The 22,386-nt window shown below is 38.0% G+C and overlaps 2 protein-coding genes across 2 annotated transcripts; both read left to right on the top strand.

The window, feature by feature from the left end:
* Positions 1 to 1,445: 1,445 nt before the first annotated feature.
* Positions 1,446 to 2,375, top strand: LOC102956342 (olfactory receptor 4C46-like). The gene has a single exon (XM_007095371.2). It carries the CDS (start codon positions 1,446 to 1,448, stop codon positions 2,373 to 2,375), a length of 930 nt encoding a protein of 309 aa, XP_007095433.2.
* Positions 2,376 to 17,232: 14,857 nt separating this feature from the next.
* Positions 17,233 to 18,165, top strand: LOC102956056 (olfactory receptor 4C11). Its single transcript, XM_007095370.2, has one exon. It carries the CDS (start codon positions 17,233 to 17,235, stop codon positions 18,163 to 18,165), a length of 933 nt encoding a protein of 310 aa, XP_007095432.2.
* The last annotated feature ends 4,221 nt before the right edge of the window (positions 18,166 to 22,386 follow it).

Below are 22,386 nucleotides of genomic sequence, written 5' to 3'. Positions count from 1 at the left end.
TACTTGGTGATTGTGTGTGTGTGTGTGTGTGTGTGTGTGTGTGTCTGTTGATGAAATTGCTTCATGAACACTTGCTTCTGAAGTGGTATTAAAGTCATTATAATTATTATGGTCATATCAAAAAGAGATAACGAGTTCAGCATTGTTTGTAGTAACATAACAATGTAGGGAATGTATTAAAATTTTGGAAGAAAAAAGTCAACAAGTATAATGTGATATAATCTTGGCTCTGCCCTTTATTCTCTGCTTGGACAGGACCCTTAACTTCTTTATATTGTATTTCCTACTGTATACAGTAAGTATAAAATAATAGTGGTAATCATATATATATATTTGTTTGTTTGTTTGTTTGTTTGTTTGCTTTTTAGAGAAAGAAAGAGAGAGAGCACGAGCAGTAGAGGGTGAGAGAGGGAAACTCAAGCAAGGCTCCCCGTGGAACCTGACACGGGGCTGGATCTCACAACTGCGAGACCATGACCTGAGATGGAACCAAGGGCTCCGCTTAACGAATTGAGCCATCAAGGTGCTCCATCATCTCATGGGTTTGTAGTGACGATGAAACAACCACATTTCTGCAAAACCAGAACACAACAAGTATCTAGTAGTTTTAGTTAATAGTATCATTATTATTACTGTTAACATCAGTCTCTGAGATTGTTTCTACATTTGCAAAATGGATGAAATAATGTAAATCACACAGGTTACTACCATACCATGCATATAGCAATAAATCATTAAAAATATACTTATTATCTTTTATAATATTACTGGCATTTGGTAACATGCATTATCAATTACTTTATAGTAACTCCTAGAGCCCTTTATACTATTCTCTTAAGAAATACCCTGTTACACTTTTTGTCAACTATTATAAATAGTTTGGATATGGGGCTTTTTTTCTCTGACTTCCATCCCCTTACTGACCCTCAGCCGACTTCATCCAAGACGCACAAAGGTCTTTACGAGAGTTGTATCCAAGATTCACCCTTCCTCCAACTCCTCTTCGCCCTCCCATTCATATTCTCAATTACCTTCCATGGTTCTCCATTTCCTAAGGATAAAGGAAAAATTCCTAGCGTTGCATTCATAGCCTTTACATCCATTTCCTACCACTTTTTTCACACTTAGCTGCAATATGACAACTTCAAGATAGGCCCTAAGTCTTCTCAGATGAGGAGGTGTGCACAGGTGATCTCCTACCTGTGTGTTTACAAAGTTTCTCATGTCAATGCTGTTAACAGAATCTTCACCCAGGAGATAATTTAAGTCATCGTCAAAAACTCAGATCTTACTTTCTATCTCAAAAAAACCTCGTGAGAATCCACAACTCTACAGAATCTAGGCATTTGTTATTTACTAGATGAAGAGCCTCAATAAATTCAAGGTTGCATTAATCAAAAAAGTTTTTTCTTTTCAGGTAATGTAATCAACCGTAATATGAAATAATGGAGAATAGGAACAACGTGACGGAGTTTGTTCTACTGGGGCTCACAGAGAATCCAAAGATGCAGAAAATCATATTTGTTATGTTTTTGGTCATCTACATTATCTCTGTGGTAGGAAATGGGCTCACCGTGGTCACTATCACTGCCAGCCCATTATTGGGGTCCCCCATGTACTTTTTCTTGGCCTATCTCTCCTTCATTGATGCCTGCTATTCCTCGGTCAATACCCCTACACTGATTGTAGATTCACTCCGTGAGAAGAAGACCATCCTATTCAATGTATGTATTACCCAAATCTTTGGGGAACATTTCTTTGGGGGTGCTGATGTCATCCTGCTTACTGTGATGGCCTATGACCGCTATGTGGCCATCTGCAAGCCATTGCACTACACGACCATCATGAATCGGCGGGTGTGTGGCCTGTTAATGGGAGTGGTGTGGGTGGGAGGCTTTCTTCATGCAACCATACAGATCCTCTTTATCATCCCATTACCCTTCTGTGGCCCTAACGTCATAGACCACTTTATGTGTGATCTGAACCCTTTGCTGAAACTTGCCTGCACTGATACGCACACTCTAGGGCTCTTTGTTGCTGCCAACAGTGGTTTCATCTGTGTCTTAAACTTCCTCCTCTTGATGGTCTCCTATGTGGTCATTCTGCGCTCCCTAAGGAACCACAGCTTGGAGGCAAGGCGCAAAGCCCTCTCCACCTGTGCCTCCCACATCACAGTGGTCGTCTTATTCTTTGTGCCCTGCATATTTGTGTACATGAGACCCGCAGCTACTTTATCTATTGACAAAGCAGTGGCAGTGTTCTACACTACGATAACTCCCATGTTAAATCCCTTAATCTATACCTTGAGAAATGACCAGATGAAAAATGCCATTAGGAAATTGTGTAGTAGGAAAGCTATTTCAGGGGAGAAATAAATATGCGTGAAGCACAACATTGATTCAATGGAAGCAAGGATCGAAAAGACATTTCGGATGATCTCAGCAAGGAATACCTATAAGATATAGAAGGAAAAAAATGACTGGTATGAATCATAGATTCTGCATTGAAAAGAGCAGAAATGGGTTCAAGCAAAAGACAAAAAACTAACCCAGGATCACTCTTTGCATATTTGGACAACTCTACCAAATTGGGGCTTAGTTTTCCTAGCTTCATTCATGTATATGGATTCATAAGCTTTCATTCTAATTAAGAAATTAAAAATTAAATTCTAATGTAAAATTATATTGGTATTGAGCATCAATCTCTAGGACAATCCAAAGATATAGGCACTGTTATTATCCCCACTTTATAGGTGAGGAAACGGAAGGGGGAAGTATCAAAATAGGTATATGAGAGTCATTAATCAGAATATACCTGATTTATAAGACCGTGCTCTTACACGCTCTGATACAGCACCAGGCAAAGATGATAGAAAGATAATTATAATAGCTACCATGAACTAAAGGCTATGCCGGATGCCACATATATAATATATAATATGTAAAATATGGTGTACGTACACATGTCATATTATTATATACATATATTATATATCATAATTATATATAGTTATTTATACTATTGTATATGATATTTATATTAATTCATTAACTATAACTAAATTCTAAGAACTTTTCATTAATAACTTAACTCAATTTTATAGAAAACTATAACATAGTTTATGATAATTGGTTCACTGTAATATTGTGGTATGTACCCATTTAACCTCTAAGAGCTAAGTGAAGAATATTATGCCATGTGTCCAAATTTCCTTGCAGACTTCAGAATCATTTTGTATTGTTCACGTCACCCATCTTATGCTGGTAAGCCATAGAAAATGCAATGACTCAAAAGAATATTGTAATGTCAGACAGGAATTTTTATTTTTTAATATACATTTATACTCCATAAAGTATTTACCTGATAACTCAGAATACCTTCTACAAGTAGAATAATGTATAGTGCGTGATAAATAGTGAATAAAAAATAAAAGTATAAAAGAAGGTGAACAAAGTCAATAAAATGTAGGGAAAAAAAATACTGGTGGGTAGGGAATTTTTTTTCCTCCTTTTATCTGATTCCGACTCAGAATTCTGGCTAGATCTCTTAGAGAAACCACAATTTGTTTTTTACTCCTGCTTAAACTGGGTAATGAGAAAAAAAATTGAACCTGAGATGCTCAGTGCAAGAATAGCTTACCTTGATATTCCCCCTGTTCTCAGCAAGATTTCATCATCTTATGACTGTGAGCTGTTTCTGTTATTTTTCTCCATCAGTTAGATTACTTTTTGGTAACATTTCATTATGAAAAGGTGTTTTTAAACATACGTGGCTCCCCCTACACACAAAACAACTTCAGGATAAATATATCCCATTTATTCCTTCCATCCCTCCCTCATTAATCAACAGACATTTCTTGAGCCCAAAGAATAGCTCAGACAGATTGATAGTTGCTGGGGCTTCAGTGGTGAATAGAGAGGAACCCGGGTCTTTCTTCACAGAGCTTAGGCTCCACTGAGAGGCACCCGGAGGGGAGCAGAAAATGACGACACCGTGTTATAAATGGTAAGATAGTGGCAGCACAGGGTGCTATGAAAGCATGTTGGAGGGACACACGACAAAGACTCAGGGGTTCAGGAAAGTTCCCAAGATGAAAGGACATAAAAAATGAAACTTCAAGCTTGAAACCAGGTTTGCAGAATGAGCATGTATGCATCAGGGGGAGTGAGAGCATTCCTACCAGAGAGAATATATAACGAGGGCCAGAGGGTGAAAATCAGTGTGCATGTGGTTGTTAATTCATCTGTTCATTCAACAATTGTTTATTGAGCTCTCACCGCGTGCCAGGCGATGTGCTGGACAATGAGCTTAAAAATGGTCGGCAGCGTGACATGAACCTGGATAGACAGGAACAGGGAAGATGAAGACTGGTCTCAGAATCATGTTCAATCTTACCGCTAAATACCACGGGGCAAATACGGAAAGACCTCTTAAGCCAGTGAGTGATGCACTTTAATATGAGTTTAAGATAACTATATGGGTTGTCAGTGTAGGAAACTGAAAGGGACAAGAGTGGCGGCAGAAGAGGTTGGGATGTTGCTGTGGTAATTTGGGTGTGAAAGGATGGAGGCCTGAACTCTGGTGGCGCCAGTGGGGATGCGGAATGCTGTGGGCACTGCTGTGTCCATCTCCATTTCTCTTCAATCCTCCAGTGCCCCCAGCTGCTGTGTGTCTGGTCTACTAACAGCTCAGAGCTCAGAGCCCCATATTTTCTGTACATTTGCACCAGAGAAAATTGTAGGCTATGCCCACCATCCCAGGACCCAGCAGTGGCCAATGAATGAGAGGAACAAGGGTAAAAAAGGCTCATTCCTTTGACTCAAGGCGGAACCAGTCCTGTATTCCAACGTAAACCCCAGAGCTCCCATGGCTCGAGGCTGAAGCCAAGCTCCAGTTGGGACCCCAACTTTCTTCTCCTACTACACTCCTCAGCTTCTTCTCTCTCAGCCCTTCTTGTTAATCACTTTTCTAAAACTCCCCATCGCAGAGTCTGCATCTAGGGGACCCAGACTGACACAGAAAGATAGAAAAGAGTTTAAGAAATATTTAAGAGTATAAACAAAAGAACTTGATATAGGATGACGATTTGAGAAAAAACAGTCATGGATGAAAGCCAGATTCTTCCTTAGATTACGGGGAGGAGGAGGGAACAAACAGAGAATATGGGTCTTCTTTGCCAGTTGAAGTGGCTTCTCCCTCTTAGTCTAAAGGATTAACTGTGCATTGCCTGACGAAACTGTAATGGCCCCTCCGGAGGCGGTTTCCCTGAAAGAACTGGCTGATTCTCCTCAGGACCCACCCCTCCACTCTCTTTGCTCCTAGACCCATAACTAGACTTGAGTCCCTGCAGGCCCCTAAAGGTGAGGTACAAAGTATAATCCATGAGGAGCATATTACACTCCAAAATAACAACTTGAGTTTTCCAATTTTTAAAGACAGAAATCTGTGGAATACATGTGGGAACGGATACTAAAAATATAGGATGGGGGATCTTGGGTGGCTCAGTGGGGAAGCATCCAACCCTTGATTTTGGCTAAGGTGACCCGGGTCGTGGAATCCAGCCCCGCGCTGGACCCCATGCTGGGCTCCACACTGGGTGTGAGGCTTACTTAGGGTTCTCTCTCTCTCTCTCTCTCTCTCTCTCTCTCTCATTCTGCCTCTCTCCCCTGCTCCCACTCTTTCAAAAAAAAAAAAAAAAGGATAGGATAATCATGGGAGAAACAAAATTCAATGAAGCCAAATTTATTTGTTTGTTTGTTTGTTTGTTTGTTTGTTTATAGAGAGAGCAGTAGAGGGAGAGAATCTTAAGCAGGCTCCACACCCAGCACAAAGCCCCACTCAGGACAAGACACAGGACTTGATCTCACAAACTGTGAGATTATGACCTGAGCCAAAATCAAGAGCTGGATGTTTAACTGACTGAGCCACCCAGGCACTCCAAACCAAATTCATCGATATGGGTTCACTAAGTAGAGATTCTCATTTATTTATTTTTAATTTTTTTATGTTTTTATTTATTTTTGAGAGAGAGAGAAATAGAGACCAAGCACGAGCGGGGAAGGGGCAGAGACAGGGAGACACAGAACTCGAAGCAGGCTCCAGGCTCTGAGCTGACAGCAGAAAGCCCGATGTGGGGCTCGAACCCATGAACCATAAGATCATGACCCGAGCTGAAGTCGGACTCTCAACCAACTGAGCCACCCAGGCACCCCGAGATTCTTCATTTAATGTTGCAGCTGGGGGACTGAGGAAAAACTAACAGCTTTTCAGCTTGTTAGCTAAAACATGAACCAAAGGTAAGCAAATTAGAAACCCACACCTTCTTTGGTTTAATGTGGAGGGAGAGATTTAAAGGTATAAAAAAGGGGCATCTGGGTGGCTCAGTCAGTTAAGGGTCTGACTCTTGATATCGGTTCAGGTCATGATCTCACGTTTCATGAAATCAAGCCCCAAGTGGGGCTTTGAGCTGACTGTGCAGACCCTGCTTGGGATTCTCTCTCTCCCATTCTCTCTGCCCCACCCCATGCTCTCTCTCTCTCTCAAAATAAAATAAAGGTATAGGGAAATTGTAGGGTTAGAATGGATTTGTCATTTAAGATACTTAACCATCCTGGGAGTGTCCAGAAGATACATCTTTGATCATGACCATAAGAAATAAATTTGTCAGGTGAGTCCCAGCACCCTTGAAAAGCTCTACAACACTGCTTTCTGTAGGCCAAAACTCTCGTGGGAGCTAGGGTCACTGAACTGGGAAATCCCAGTGCAGTGGGAGTTATGTGATCCCAGGTAACAGTGGCCAAGTGGTAACACTCAACCTTTTTATTTTTTTTTAATTTTTTAAATTTATTTATTTATTTATTCATTTATTTATTTATTCCAAGAGAGACACAGAGAGAGCATGAGAGAGAGAGGAGCAGAGACAGGGAGAGACCGAATCTCAAACACGCTCCATGCTGCCAGCACAGAGCCCAATACGGGGCTCGAACTCACGAACTGTGAGGTCATGACGTGAGCCGAGATCAAAACTTGGATGCTTAACTGACCGAACCATCCACGTGCCCCAATACTCAGCCTCCTTAAAGGCAAGGTGGGTGTGCTCCCCATAAACGACAGCGGAATCAAAATAGCAGTCAGAATAATCAATACAAGCCAACTTAAAGTGTTCACTAGTTCATGATGGTGTTCCTAGAAGCGAAATCGAGAGGAAGCCTATTCAAGTCTTACTTGATCCGTGTTAGCAAAAAAGTTCTAGGTTAAGTAAACAAAAGTGTAACTTAATCATACAGACAGAGATTCATGGTCTGGCAATCAATTTCCAGACCGGAACCAGTTTATAGACTCAAAATTCCTTGAATCAAGGGGAGATTGGATCCCTTGCAGAAGAACCCCAGGACATTGCCAAAAATGTGTGTGTGTGTATGTATACACTTTTTTTGCCAAAAATGTATATATTAATCCTTCCTTCAGTCTTCTCCAATAGGGGCCTATGGTCTTTTATTAACCTAATTGTGCACTGGATAAAATGAATAACCATACCTATTTTATTATTGTTGTTAACTGCTTATTGTGCCTAATTTATAAATTAAACTTTATCACAGGTATGTATGTATAGAAAAAAAAAACATAGTATGTATAGGGTTCAGTACTATCCAGTTCCAGGCATCCACTGGGAATCTTGAAACATATTCCCCCAAAATAAAGAGACTGCTGTATATGTGATCTGACCCAAGCAGGAACCGAAGGCAAAATTACATGAAAAAAATGGCCAAATGTTACAGTCCCCACTTTTGCTACAATGCCTTCTCTTTCCCAGCCTACACCCAAGGCCTTATCGGGGGGGGGGGGGGGGGGGGCAGGGAGTTCACTGTGATCAATTGACAGAAGGAAAAAAGACTTGGGCCTTATATAGATAATTGGGCTATTAGATAATTCGACTTGGGCTATTATACAGATAATTCTACAGCAATATGTGGGCACAGCTCAAAAGTGAATAGATGCAGCACTACAGCCCCATTACGGAAAATCCCTAACGGTCAATGTCATAGGGAAATTCTTTCAATGAGTAGAATTTCAAGCAGTGTACCTGGTTCTTCACTTTCATGGAAGGAGAAATGGTCTGATGTGCAATGTATACTTATTTATGGGTTTTGGCCAATGGTTTGGCTAAATGGGCAGGGACTTATAAGAAACATTATTGGAAAATTGGTAACAAGAAAATTTGAGGAAGAGGCATGTTTACATACCATTATGAATGAGTAAAAACACATGAAGATATTTATGTCCCTTGTGAATGCTCACCAAACACTGACCAGCAAGGGTGGATTTTTAATAATCAAGTGGATAGGATGACCCATTTTGTGGATACCAGTCAGCCTCTTTCCCCAGCCACTCCCATCATCTCCCAATGGACTCATGAACAAAGTGGCCATGGTGGCAGGGATGGAGGTTATATATGAGCTCAACAATATAGACTTCCACCCACCAAAGCTAGCCTGGCCATGACCACTGATAAGTGTCCACCAGCAACAGAAACAACATTGAGTCTTCAATATGGCACCATTACTCAGCATGATCAGCCTGGTTTCAGGTTGATTACACTGGATTGCTTCCATCATGGAAGGGTAATAATTTGTTCTTACTGGGATAGGCACTTGTTTGGATATGTATCTGCCTTCCCTGCATGCAATGCTTCTGCCACAACTACCATCCATGCACTTAAAGAATTTTTTTATCCACCATCATAGTTTTAGATACAGCATTGCTTCTTATCAGTGATTTCACTTCACAGCAAATGAAGTGTCACAATGGACTCATGTTCGTGGAATTCACTGGTCTTGCCATATTTGCCATTATCTTGAGGCAATTGTCCTGATAAAATGGTGGGATGACCCTTTACAGAATTAGTTATAGTACCAGCTGGGTGGCAATACCTTGCAGGGATTGAGCAAGAGTCTTCAGTTCTCTGGAAGGCCGTGTGTGTTCTGAATCAGCACCCATTATATGCTGCTGTTCCTCCCATAGCCAGGTCCTGTAATCAAAGGATAGAAATGGGAGAGGCACCACACATTGTTATCCTTAGTGATTCACTAGCAAAAATGTTGCTTCCTTTCTATAATGCCATTTTTGTATTTCTTAGTTTCTATCACAGTATTTAACTTACTGAATATCAAGAAGAAAATAATCACCCCAAAACTTTACCTTCCCTTCTTGTGGAGAGTTTAGTGCATTTCAGTTGTATGCAGGACAGTTGTATAATGTTAGGTGGAATTGTGACCTTGTGTTGTCTTTATTTAGAGATTAAGTATGGCTTAAGGTGATATGTATAGGTGCTAGGTTGATAAACAATGGACTTGTGTTGGCTAATTTTATACGTTAACTTGCCTGGGCCACAGGGTGCACAAAATATTTTTTTGACTATTGCTTTGTGTCATGAGTATGAGGTTTTTCTGGCTGGGATTAACACTTGAATTGGTAGACTGAATAAAGCAGATTGCTCTCACTGATGTAGGGTCCTCATCCAACCAAATGAAGACCTGAAAATTACAAATGGCTGATCTCCCCTGAGTAAGAGGGAAGTTTCCTGCCCATGAGCCTTTGAACTGAACCATTATCTCTTCCTGTCTGATGGCTGGCACACTGACACATTATTCTTCCTCATTCTACAGCAGCCTTCTGCCTCTGGACCCTAACTGGGACATCAGCTCTTACTGGTTTATGGCAGTTTCTGGTCTTTAGGCTCAGAATGGGGCATTGACTGTACAGCTTTTGCACTTTCCAGCCTCCATATACACAAAAGCCAATTCTTGATAATAAATCTCTTCATATGTATGTGTGTGTGTGTGTGTGTGTGTGTGTGTACTCTGAAAGATACCACATTTTTTCATGGATCAGGAGGTTCAATAATTGTTCAGATGTCGATAATATCTAAAACAATACATATTTAATATAACCCCTATAAAACCTCAATGATAATTTTACAGGTAGAGAAAACTCAGTTGAAAGGTTCATATGGAACCTCAAGTGATCTTTAGCTTAAAAAAATTCTTGAAAAGAGAAAGCTGTATGTCTCACATCTCCTGATTTTAAAGCTTATTATAAAGCTACAATAATCAAAACAGTGTGGTACTGGCATAAAGACAGGCACATAGACAAATGGAATCAATTCGAGAGCCCAGAAATATACCATCATAAATATGGTGAAAAGGCAAGGGTGCCAAGATCATCCAAGGGGAAAAAGAGTTTTTTCAACAAACGGTTTTGGAAAAACTAGATATTCATGTGGAAAAGAATGAAGGTTGACCTTTAACATATACCATATCCAAAATAAACTCAAAATGGATCAAGACATAAATATAAGAGCTAAAACTATAAAATGTTTAGAAGAAAATATAAATGAAAAAAAAGCTTCAGGATATTAGCTTACACATTAAGTTCTTGAATATGACACCAAAACACAGGCCCAGAAGAAATCAATTAATTAATTAAACTGCCTCAAAATTAAAGATTTCTACATATCAAAGGTCAATATCAACAGAGTAAAATGGCAACTCGTGGAATTCTGACACCTCAGTATCAACAAAGGACTTGAATAAATATTTCTCAAAACATACCTGTATGCAAATGGGTAAAGAGCACATGAAAAGATACTCAGCATCAGTAAACACTTGTGTACACACTGTTCATAAGAATATAAAAATTGTGGGGCGCCTGGGTGGCTCAGTCAGTTGAGCGTCCGACTTCGGCTCAGGTCGTGATCTCACAGCTCATGAGTTCAAGCCCCACGTTGGGCTCTGTGCTGACAGCTCGGAGCCTGGAGCCTGCTTCGGATTCTGCTTTGGATCTCTCTGTCTCTGCCCCTACCCCACTCGCATTCTGTCTCTGTCTCTCTCAAAAATACATAAACATTAAACAAATTTCAAAAACAATAAAAATGGATATAAAAATGGTGCAGCCACTGTGAATCACACTATGACTTTCTTCAGAAAGTTAAAAATAGACTGACCATGTGATCCAGGATTTCTACTTTTGGGTTATAGCAGAAGAATTGAAAGTGGGGACTGGAAGAGATATTTGTACACTCATGTCCATTGCAGCATTATTCATGATAGCCAAAATATGGAAGCAGCCCAAGTGTCCATCAACGTATGAATAAATAATATGTGGCATACATCCAATGGAATGTTACCCAGCATTGAAAAGGAAGAAATTTCTGAGCCATGCTAAAACACAGATAAACTTTGATGATGTTTTAAATGAAATAAGCTGTTTATTTTTAATAAACTTTATATTTTATAACAGGTTTACATTTACACGGGAATTGTGGAAATGATACAGAGAATTCCCATATACCGTGCACTCAGTTTCTCCTGTTGTCATCTTACATACTATGGTACATTTGTCACAACTAATTCACTTGATGTGAACACATGATTTTTAACTAATATCCATACTTTATTCAGGGTACAGTAAAACCTTGGCTTGTGAGCATAATTCATTCCCAGGAACATGCTTATAACCCAAAGCACTTGTATATCAAAGCAAATTTCCCCGTAAGAAATATTGGAAACTCAGATGATTCATTCCACAAACCAAAAAATATTCTTATAAAAATGATTATGATACTGTAATATAGTACCAAAAAATAAAGAAAATACAACATATAAGAAAAACAAACAAATTAACCTGTACTTACCTCTGAAAATCTTCGTGGCTGGTGTGAAGGTAATAAGAGAGTGGAGAATTATTATGCGGGATGACTTTCACTATCAGTAACAAAATCACTGCTATCTATTGGCTCAATGGAATCTTCTTCTGCATCTTTTGCTAGCACGGATGTTAACTGTAGTACAATATTAATAAGCACTTGTCATATACTGTATTTGCTATAACTGTCAAAAAGACAGCAGAGGAAAGGGTCTGTATCTGCAGGCAGCCTGACCTAGAAGGAAACAAAGGATTCCTCAGCTTACTCTTGTATGGAAAAGCAAAGGACTGTCCATAGATGCTTTGGAGTGACAAAAAATACACTAGTTCCAGTTGCGGGCACCTTCCAACCTCCTGAAAAATCACTGATTTCTACCAAACACCATGGCCTGAGACCAAGCATCTGAGCATAGGAGATGATCACCCACAATCTCACAATGAGAGACAGAGAGAGAGAAGAACCATTGGCTCAGTTGTGATCGTGTGATGTTAGGCATGATGTAGTACTTGTATTGCAAGACATCGCTCGTTTATCAAGTTAAATTTTTATTTGAAATATTTGCTTGTCTTGCAGAACACTCACAGAACAAGTTACTCGCAATCCAAGGTTTTACCGTACTTTGTTTTTAATGCCATTTTTCTTCTCCAGAACCCCATCCAGCATGCCACCTTACACTCCATTGTCAATGTCTCCTTCAGCACTTCCAGGCAGTGACAGTTCCTCCGACTGTTCTCTTATTTATTTACTTCAAGTATAACTAACATACAGTTTCATACTTTATTATATATTAGTTTCAGGTGTGTAATACAACGATTCAACAGTGCTACACCTTCCTCAGTGCTGATCATAAGTGTATGCTTAACTTTTCTTTTTTTCTTTTCTTTTTCTTTTTCTTTTTTTTTTTTTTTTTGGTGAACTTGACAGTTTTGAGAACTAGCCAGACATTTTATATAAAAACTTTCATTTGGGGTTTGTCTGATATTTTACTCAAGATTAGACTGGCGTTGTGGGTTATTGGGAGAGAGGTCACAGAGGAAAAGTGCCATGTTCATCACTTCGTACAAGTGAGTATATACTTTCAATGGAACTCATCACTGTTGATGTTAACTTTGATCACCTAGTTGAGCTAGTGTTTGTCACATTTCTTCTCCCTATAAATTTACCTCCCCACCCTGCCCCATTCCACAATGTGCCTTTTGGAAGGATTGAGAGTTATCCTATGACTCTTTGAGCGCAGGGTACCTACATAATCATTAGGAATTCTTTTTTATGGGAGATTTGTCTATTACCCCCTATTTATTAGCTATTTATTTCATTGCTACATCAATATGAACTCATGAATTTTTAATACTATGAGTTATATTTCAGTTCAGTGTCATTTATTTTGTTGCTCGATTTTTTTCCTGCTTTTGGCACTAGGGGCTATTTCAGTTTGCTCCTGTGTCCCCTTGGCATATTGTCATCACAGCGTGAGCGTACGTGTGTGTGCATTAGCACTTTCTTACTTTCTAGCATTACAAGGTATTCCAGTTCATCTTGTACATTCCCCACCCCATACCTAGAATCAGCCATTTCTTTAAGAAGTCCCAATTCATTTTCTTGGATAATGGAATCAGGAACCACGTCTTGGACACTGGATTATAGATAATATTTTTTTCTTATTCCAGTCAAAAGATGACATTTATGATTCAAATAAACAGCTTTAACTGCAAGAATATATCACCTTTTTTCTCGTAATCTAATTATATTAAATATTAAGTTCTTTATCACATCTAGTTCATGCTTCTTAATTAAAAGGGAAGGGACACTTTAGGGAATGACCTTCCCCAGACTCTATCATCATTCATATTTAAATACTACCATAGGAAAAGGAAAAGAGAAGCATTTCCCAGTCAAAATTCCGTGTGACCGTGGATTTCAGAAAGTGTGGGATAAATCGGAGACCAATTTTGTCTTCTAGCATGCAGGTAAGAACCTGAGTCTTAGTGACATTGAAGAGATCCTGGTCCCAGATAATCAGACAGAACTTTAGAAACACTTTTTTTTGTTCTTTTTAATTCTCATTTGAGTAAAAAGTGGCCAAATTACCTTGTGAAGAAAACAGAACAACTGAACATCCTAACCTTTACATAAGCTCTTATCAAAATCAGTAAGATTTGTGTTGGGAATTAACTTAGTTGTATTTAATACTCAGGGAAAATTAATCTGATCAATGCCACAGTATGCATCTAATACATAAAAGCCATTTGTGGGAAGGAAAGAAAGTTTGGTGAATTTTCTGGAAGTACTTTACAATCTAAACTGAGAAGATGGAAATAAAATAAATGCACAGCAGCTCCTGACATAGAGATAGTCAATTGGAAATAACATTTTTTGAGTGTTCCAGTAAATGCTCCATGGAGATGATGGCTTTATTTTGGATGGAGTAGGCTTCCCTTTTCAGTGGTAACTGAGTATTGAATAGGACCAAACACTATTGGGTTGTATCAGTAGGAAATTCTCTTAATTATTCCATTCACTCAAAGAATACTTATATTAACTATATACATTTTTTCTAGGTGCTTAAATCCATAAGCAAACAGATAAAAATTACCTACCTTATGTTGCTTCATTCTAATGTAAGTCACTCATATTTATTTTTATGTGAACTATACAAATGTTTCAGTCTCTATCAGGTAGATGATAGATAGATGATAGAGGATGATGATAGATATATACATATATAGATGATAGATAATGGATGATGATGATGATGATGATGATATAGATAGATGATAAATAAGTAGAAGATAGATAGATAGATAGATGATTGATAGATAGATATAGATAGATATAGATATAGATAGATGATAGATGATATAGATAGATAGATAGATAGATAGATAGATAGATAGACATAGGTATAGATAGGATAGATAGATGATAGAAGATGATAGATGATAGATAGAGATGATAGATAGATGATAGATAGATAGATAATTGATAGATAGATAGATAGATAGATAGATAATATATAGGTGTCTTTTTATAATACTTAATCTTTAGAAACCACAAACAAGTTTTCATTACTGTTTGCTGAAGTGTTTGACCAGGAGCATATCTGGCAAACTCCTAAGACTTCAGGAGCACATGTAGCGAATGGCAGTGTGGTGGTGCATGATGGGGTAAAGAGCCTTAAGTCCAAAACTGTCCCTATAGCCGAATCACCCTCTTACTCAGACTCCCCAATCTTACTCTAGCTCCAAGAATCTTGCTGTTCCCACAGCCTACATCAGAAGACAGTGTTATGAATGAGTCATATGCCAATGTGAATAACAAACCATCTACTAAGGTGTTTAAAAGCTTTATTTTTAATGCAACATGATTATAACATATTCTCACTCACCAAAGACAATATTTTAAAAGGAAGGTCATCCCCCTAACTGTGTTACCAAGAATGCAATTTTCCCACCCTGAGGCCACATATATTATGCTATTTTGGTACTCTCTCAAATACAATTAGTTGATATGAGTCTATGCATGTGTGATATTGCTAATAAAAATATTACTGTCCTCAGCAGACGGTCCTGAACTCTTTTACTTTACAGCATATTTTAGAAATCATTGCATATTGTGTTGACAATTTCATTTTTTATCAGCGATTGCATAAAATACCATTCCCTGATTCATTTGGCTCCATTGTGAGGGGCATTGAAGTTGTTTCTTACTGTTTGCCAACATGGAAAAGGCTGCTATGATTATCTTTGTACCCATGAGTGGGATTATCTGCAGCAAACAGAATCACCAGACCTATGTGTAGGTGCAGTTGAAATTAGCATCCATGTTGAAAATCACTCCCTGAGAGATTGCACCCACTTAAACTCCTACCAAAAATGTGTGGGGTTGATTGTTTCCCATATCGTTTTCAGCACTGTTTGTTAAAAGACATTTATCAAAAAGGTCATTTTGTTAATCTGATAGTTGAAAAGATATATAACTGGAATTTAAATTTGAATGTATTTAACTATGAGTGACATTGAGTATCTTTTCCCATGCTTAATTATTTTTAATAAGAAGAGTTCCTTTTGAAATCAGCTCTTTTGCCCATTATTCATTTGTGCTGTGTTTTTAAAGATTGACCTCTGAAACCCATTTATATTTGAGAAAACTATGCTTTGTCCCGAATATATGTTGTAAATATACTTAAACGATTTGGCACCTTCTAATTACCTTTTAATTGTGCTACTATTTGGAAGATATATGTGATGAGAATAGAAAAGGATTTTTCCATTGTTTGGTGTATATAAGGAAATATTTGTTTCCTTCCTGTCTCTATCTTCTCTTACTGAAGTCTGGGTATGGGACACTCAAGAATATAGATTCCAAGAATTCTTTTGAAAAATTTCAAATATGATTTGGAGCTTCCTTAGCTAATTTTCCAAATCCCTGGTGCTTAAGATAACATGACATTTGAAAAAATATCTTGATTTATGCCAAATGTTCTCTATTTATCCTTAATTTCAGTCTCAATCTCTCCTGTGTTTCAAGAAAATTGGGCAGCCTGAGTGGCTAAGTCGGTTAAGTGTCTGACTCTTGATCTCGACTCAGGTCATGATTTCACACTTCGTGAGTTTGAGCCCTGCGTCCTGCTCTGCACTGACAGCACAGAGCCTGCTTGGGATTCTGTCTCTCCCTTTCTCTTTGCCAGCCCCCCCTACCTCAAAATAAGTTTAAAAAAAACTTTAAAAAATAATAATTAAAAAAAGAATATATGCTAAAAGACCCATAAAAATTCTGAATGAAGGGACAACATAATATAGTATAATTATTGTATAAGTGTAAAAGTACACAGTGTAATGATAGATACCAAATTTAGAACTGTAAGCAACTAGAAATTATTGAGAGGTAAAGTAACAGGAAATAAATTTAGTCAAGGTAACAGATTAAAGTAAGTTTCACAATTGAGTGGACCAATTGATCACTGCTAAGACTGTCTCTCCCTCTCTCTCTCTCTCTCTCTCTCTGTGTGTGTGTGTGTGTGTGTGTGTGTGTTTAGGTTTTTGTTAAGGAAAACACTCTCAGGGTTTCTACATCATTCCTTCAATGTTCAGAATGTTTACTAGAAGAGACTTTATAACTGAACTACCAGGTTCAAGTAATAGGAAAGTACAGCATGTAAATCATGCATGAGTTGTCTCCATTTTGCAACATTCTATTCTCATAGGTCCTTGTTGTAAACTGAAGAAAGACATTCAGCTCAAAAAGATACCCTCTCATAACAAATCCCCTAAATTAATGTTTATTATGCCTGAAGAATCAGGTACTCTTTCATTATCAACATATTTCATCATTTCCATAAGCAGTCAGGTGAATAGATTGTGAATATTGTGATTTCCACTTTATTCAAAAGAAAACGAGGGATTATCCATTGGTAAGCGAACCTTCCATGATCAAGCATATAGATTTGACCTCCAAATGGAGAATTCATTTCATACTTTTTTCTTTGCAGATCATTTCTAAACTGCGCTTTCTCCAGTTTGCCTGAAATTATGCAGCAAAATAACAGCGTAACTGAGTTTATACTATTAGGATTGACCCAAGATCCTATGAGACAGAAAGTGGTATTTGTAATCTTCTTCATTTTTTATGTGGGAACTGTGGTAGGGAATTTGCTTATTATTGTGACCATCAAGTCCAGCCGGACACTTGAGAGCCCCATGTACTTTTTCCTATTTTATTTGTCCCTTGCTGATTCCTGTTTTTCAACTTCCACAGCCCCCAGACTAATTGTGGATGCACTCTCTGCAAAAAAAATCATCTCTTACAATGAGTGTATGACTCAAGTCTTTTCACTACATTTATTTGGCTGCATGGAGATCTTTGTCCTCATCCTCATGGCCGTTGATCGCTACGTGGCCATCTGTAAGCCCTTACGTCACCCAACCATCATGAGCCGGCAGGTCTGCACCATCCTGATTGTTCTTGCATGGATAGGGTCTTTTATACATTCTATAGCCCAGATTATCCTGGCCTTGAGATTGCCTTTCTGTGGACCCAATTTGATTGATCATTACTGCTGTGATTTGCAGCCCTTGCTGAAACTTGCTTGCATGGACACTTACGTGATCAACACGCTGTTGGTGTCTAACAGCGGGGCCATTTGCTCAAGCAGTTTTGTGATACTGATGATCTCATACATTGTCATCTTGCATTCGCTGAGAAACCACAGTGCAGAAGGGAGGAAAAAAGCTCTCTCTACTTGCACTTCCCACATCATTGTAGTAGTCTTATTCTTTGGTCCATGTATATTTATTTATACACGCCCCCCAACCACTTTCCCCATGGATAAGATGGTGGCCGTATTTTATACTATTGGGACACCATTTCTCAACCCACTCATCTACACACTGAGAAATGTAGAAGTGAAAAATGCCATGAGAAAGCTATGGCATCTCAAAATTACCTCAGAAAACAAAAAATGAATCGAGGGTTTTGGTTGATTATTTAATCTGTACAGATAGCAAAGCTGACAGTATATGTTCCGACTTCCCCAATGCTCTCTAATATAATCCATCTGATTTCCTTACTTTTTTCAGTACTTCTGCCCACAAGCTAGTAGCTTCTTTCATATTGCCATCCTGGTTCTTTCTTTTCCTGAGAGCTCAATTCTAACATTGGCAATTGTGAAATATTCCCCACATCTCAGTCTACACTCTGGTTTGGTAAGAAGAAAGATATTGACACAATCACAACTGTTCAAACAGTGAGCATCCATAAAGTATAGCCTGTTCTCTATGACTTGTAATTCTGACGATAGCACATTTCAGATAGGGTATCCTGTTTTGTCTTGAGCACTTTCAGAGCAAAGGAATTAACTTTGTGTGTCAAGAAGTTCTTTTAATTCTATCATTAGTTTCACTTTTAAAAGTTCCATGTTAGTGAACCAAAGCCAAATATATATATATATATATATATATATATATATATATATAATAATTTTTCTTTTTGTTTTTTGACTATTAAGATAACGGAGGCATTATGTGTGAGATTTTTTAAATGTAGTGTTACAAAGGCCTTGAGATATTCTGCTAGTTTGTATGATTGGTATATAGGAATTACAACAAGAGAAATCTATAACTCTAAGAGGGAAAGAAGTAAAATAATATATGTTGTCAAGATGGAATAAATATTTCAAAATACACAAAAGATACAACATATTTTTTGAGATTGAAGTACAGAAAGGTAGAGCCTAGCTTGAAGGAAAAAAAATGGATATTATTTCATTTAAAGTTGTGTTGTGTCAATGGAATAAAAGAAAGTACCAGAGGCATTCAGAAATACTCACTAGACTTGTCTCTAGTTAATAGAGGTAGAGCGAACCCACTTTTGCAGCAAGAAGCCTCTTTAATTCTCTATTTGTTCTTCCCTAGTAATGGAGTAGTATGGATTCTCAAGTTAGGACTGCCAATAGAATTTCGATGCCCATAGTGGGCAGAGCAGATTAGCAGATGTGCCTTGATTACTTGCATGCCAAAGTTTATATCATGAAGCTTTAAGATTCATTGATTACAGAGAATACAATAGTTCAAAGGGATACATGCACCCCAAATTTTATAGCAGCATTATCTTCAATAACCAAACTATGGAAACAACCCAATTGTCTATCGACCGATGAATGGGTAAAGAAGATCTGGTAGACATACACAATGGACTATTATTCAGCCATCAAAAAGAATGAAATCTTGCCATTTGCAAAAACATGAATAAAACTAGAGAGTATTATGCTAAGTGAAATAGGTCAGTCAGAGAAAGAGAAATACCATGACTTCACTCATATGTAGAATTTAAGAAATAAAGCAAACCAGTATGGGGGGGAAAGAGAGAGAGAGAGAGACAGAAGAAAAAAAAAGAAAAAGAAAAAAAAAGAAACAGACTCTTAACTATAGAGAACCGAGTGATGGTTACCAGAGGGGAGGTCAGTGGAGGGAATGTCAATGGGTAAAACAGGTGATGGGGATTCAGGAGGGCACTTGTTGTGATGAGCGCTGAGTGCTGTATGGAAGTGTTGAATCACTATATTGTCCACCTGAAACTAATACCATGCTGTATGTTAAATAACTGGAATTTAAATAAAAACTTTAAAAAACAAACAATACAATTCGTTGATTTCAGTGTATTAAAGTGTATCACATCCTTGGTAACTATTACAAGATTCCATTTCATTTTGGGGGCACCTGGGAGGCTTAGTTGGTTGAGCATCCAACTCTTGATTTCAGCTCAGGTCATGATAACACGGTTCGTGGGCTGAACCTCACCTTGGGCTCTGTGTTGACTGTACAGAGCCTGCTTGGGACTCTCTCTCTCTCTCTCTCTCTGCCCTTCCCCCACTTGCGCTTTCTCTCTCCTCTCTCTCTCTCTCTCTCTCTCTCTCTCAAAATAAATACATAAACTTAAAAAAATTCCGTTTCACTTTTAACGCTGTTCATTATTTAACTGGGAACCCTTTCCAACACTAATATTTTATTCCCGTCAAAGATTATTTTAAAACAAATTCAGTAAAATAACAAGTTTTCAGTGTTCTCACTGCTTTTTGCTTTCTGGGATATTATGAAGCTTCATGACTGCACTAGTGGTCCCAAAATTGGCATGTTGACATACAAAGATTATATATATTTAAGTGGTACAAGTTGATTTTTTGATACGCATATAATGTGAAAAGATCACCACAATCAAACTAATTAGCACATATGTCTTTTCTACATAGTTACCATTGTGTGTGTGTGTGTGTGTGTGTGTGTGTGTGTGTAAGAAGATTTAGTGTAAGATCTATCCTTTTTGCAATTTCAAGTATACATTATGGTATTGTTAACTACAGTAACCATGCAATATAGTAGATCTGTGGAATTTATTCATTCTGCATAACTGAAACCTTGTACCCTTTGGCCAACATCTCCCCATTTCTCTCAATGCCATTCTACTCTCTGCTTATGTGAACTGAACTATATCATTTCCACACATAAGTGAGATCATGCAGTATTTCTCTGTCTGTGTCTTTCTTGTTTCGCTTAGCATCAAGGCCTCCAGCTCCATCCATGTTATGCAAATGGTAGAATTTTCCCCTTTTTAAAGTCTGAATAATATATATCACACATTTTCTATATTGATTCATCACTCAGGGATGAGGTTGTACCACACCTTGGCTATTGTGAATAATGGTACAATGAACCTAGGAATGCAGATAGCCCTTCACAATCATGATTTCAGATCCTGTGGACATATACCCAATGTGGAATTGATGGATGGTAGTTCTATTTTTAATATTTTGAGGAACCTCCATACTATTTTCCATAATGGCTGTACCAATCTACACACCCATCAATGGTCCACAGGGGATCCCTTTTCACCACATCGTCAGCAACATTTCTTATCTCTTGTCTTTTTGATAATAGTCATTCTAAGAGATATCAAATAATATATATTATGATTCTGATTTGCATTTCCCTGATGACTTCTGACGTCGAACACATTTTGATGTACCTGGTGGTCATGTGCATGTCTTTGGAAAAATATCTATTCAGACCCTCTGAAATCAGGGAACATGAAGGTCCATGGGAAATCTCCACAACTTCTATTCAATGTGCCTGTGAACCTAAAACTGCTATAAAAAAATAAAGCCTATTATTTAAAAAAGAAGATGTTAAAAGAAGGCAAAATTGAATAATAGATGAAAATCATCTACTCAATTAGCTCAAAATAATATAGAAAAGAAATAAAATAAATTATAAAGGGGACAAAAAAGTAAACTCCAATAAGATGAACTTATTCCAAAAAAATTAACAATTACATTAAATGCGAATACATTGCTCTTGAAAGACAGAGTTGTCAGGATAGACAGAATAGTCTCTAGCAAAGAAAAGTAATGGACTAATGACACACACCTCAATATGATGAATCTAAGAACACTATGAGTAAATGCTATGGTTCAATTTACATGAAGCTATAGAATAGTACAAAACACTAAACATTGAAACAGAGTGATATAGGGAGGTGGGAGGAAGGGGAGGGTGGGTGATGGTTATTGAGGAGGGCACCTGTTGGGATGAGCACTGGGTGTTGTATGGAAACCAATTTGACAATAAATTTCATATAAAAAAAAAGAAAACAGTAATACAAATAAGGACAGTAGTTACGTCTGGGCGAATTAACTGAAGAAGAACATGACAGAACTTTCTGGATTAATAAAAGTATTCTAGATCTTTAATTTCTTTTTTTTAATGTTTATTTCCAAGGCAGAGAGAGACAGAGCATGAGTGGGGGAGGGGCAGAGAGATAGAGGGAGACCTAGAATCTAAAGCAGGCTCCAGGCTCTGGGCTGTCAGCACAGAGCTTGCATTACATTAAATGCAAATACATTGCTCTTGAAAGACAGAGTTGTCAGGATAGACAGAATAGTCTCTAGCAAAGAAAAGTAATGGACTAATGACACACACCTTGATGTGGGGCTTGAACTCATAAACTGTGAGATCATGATCTGAGCCAAAGTCGGTTGCTCAACCGACTGAGCCACCCAGGCACCCCAATCTTGAATTTGTTAATGGCTATGTGAGTACATACATTTACCCAAACTTATCAGACTATATACTTAAAAGGTCTTCATTTCATTGTATGTAAAATTCATCTCATGAATAGAATTGTATTACCAA

Source organism: Panthera tigris, chromosome D1 (genome assembly GCF_018350195.1).
Source record: "Panthera tigris isolate Pti1 chromosome D1, P.tigris_Pti1_mat1.1, whole genome shotgun sequence".
In the NCBI taxonomy this organism is placed as follows: Eukaryota; Metazoa; Chordata; class Mammalia; order Carnivora; family Felidae; genus Panthera; species Panthera tigris.
This window is presented reverse-complemented; position numbering and strand designations above follow the sequence as displayed.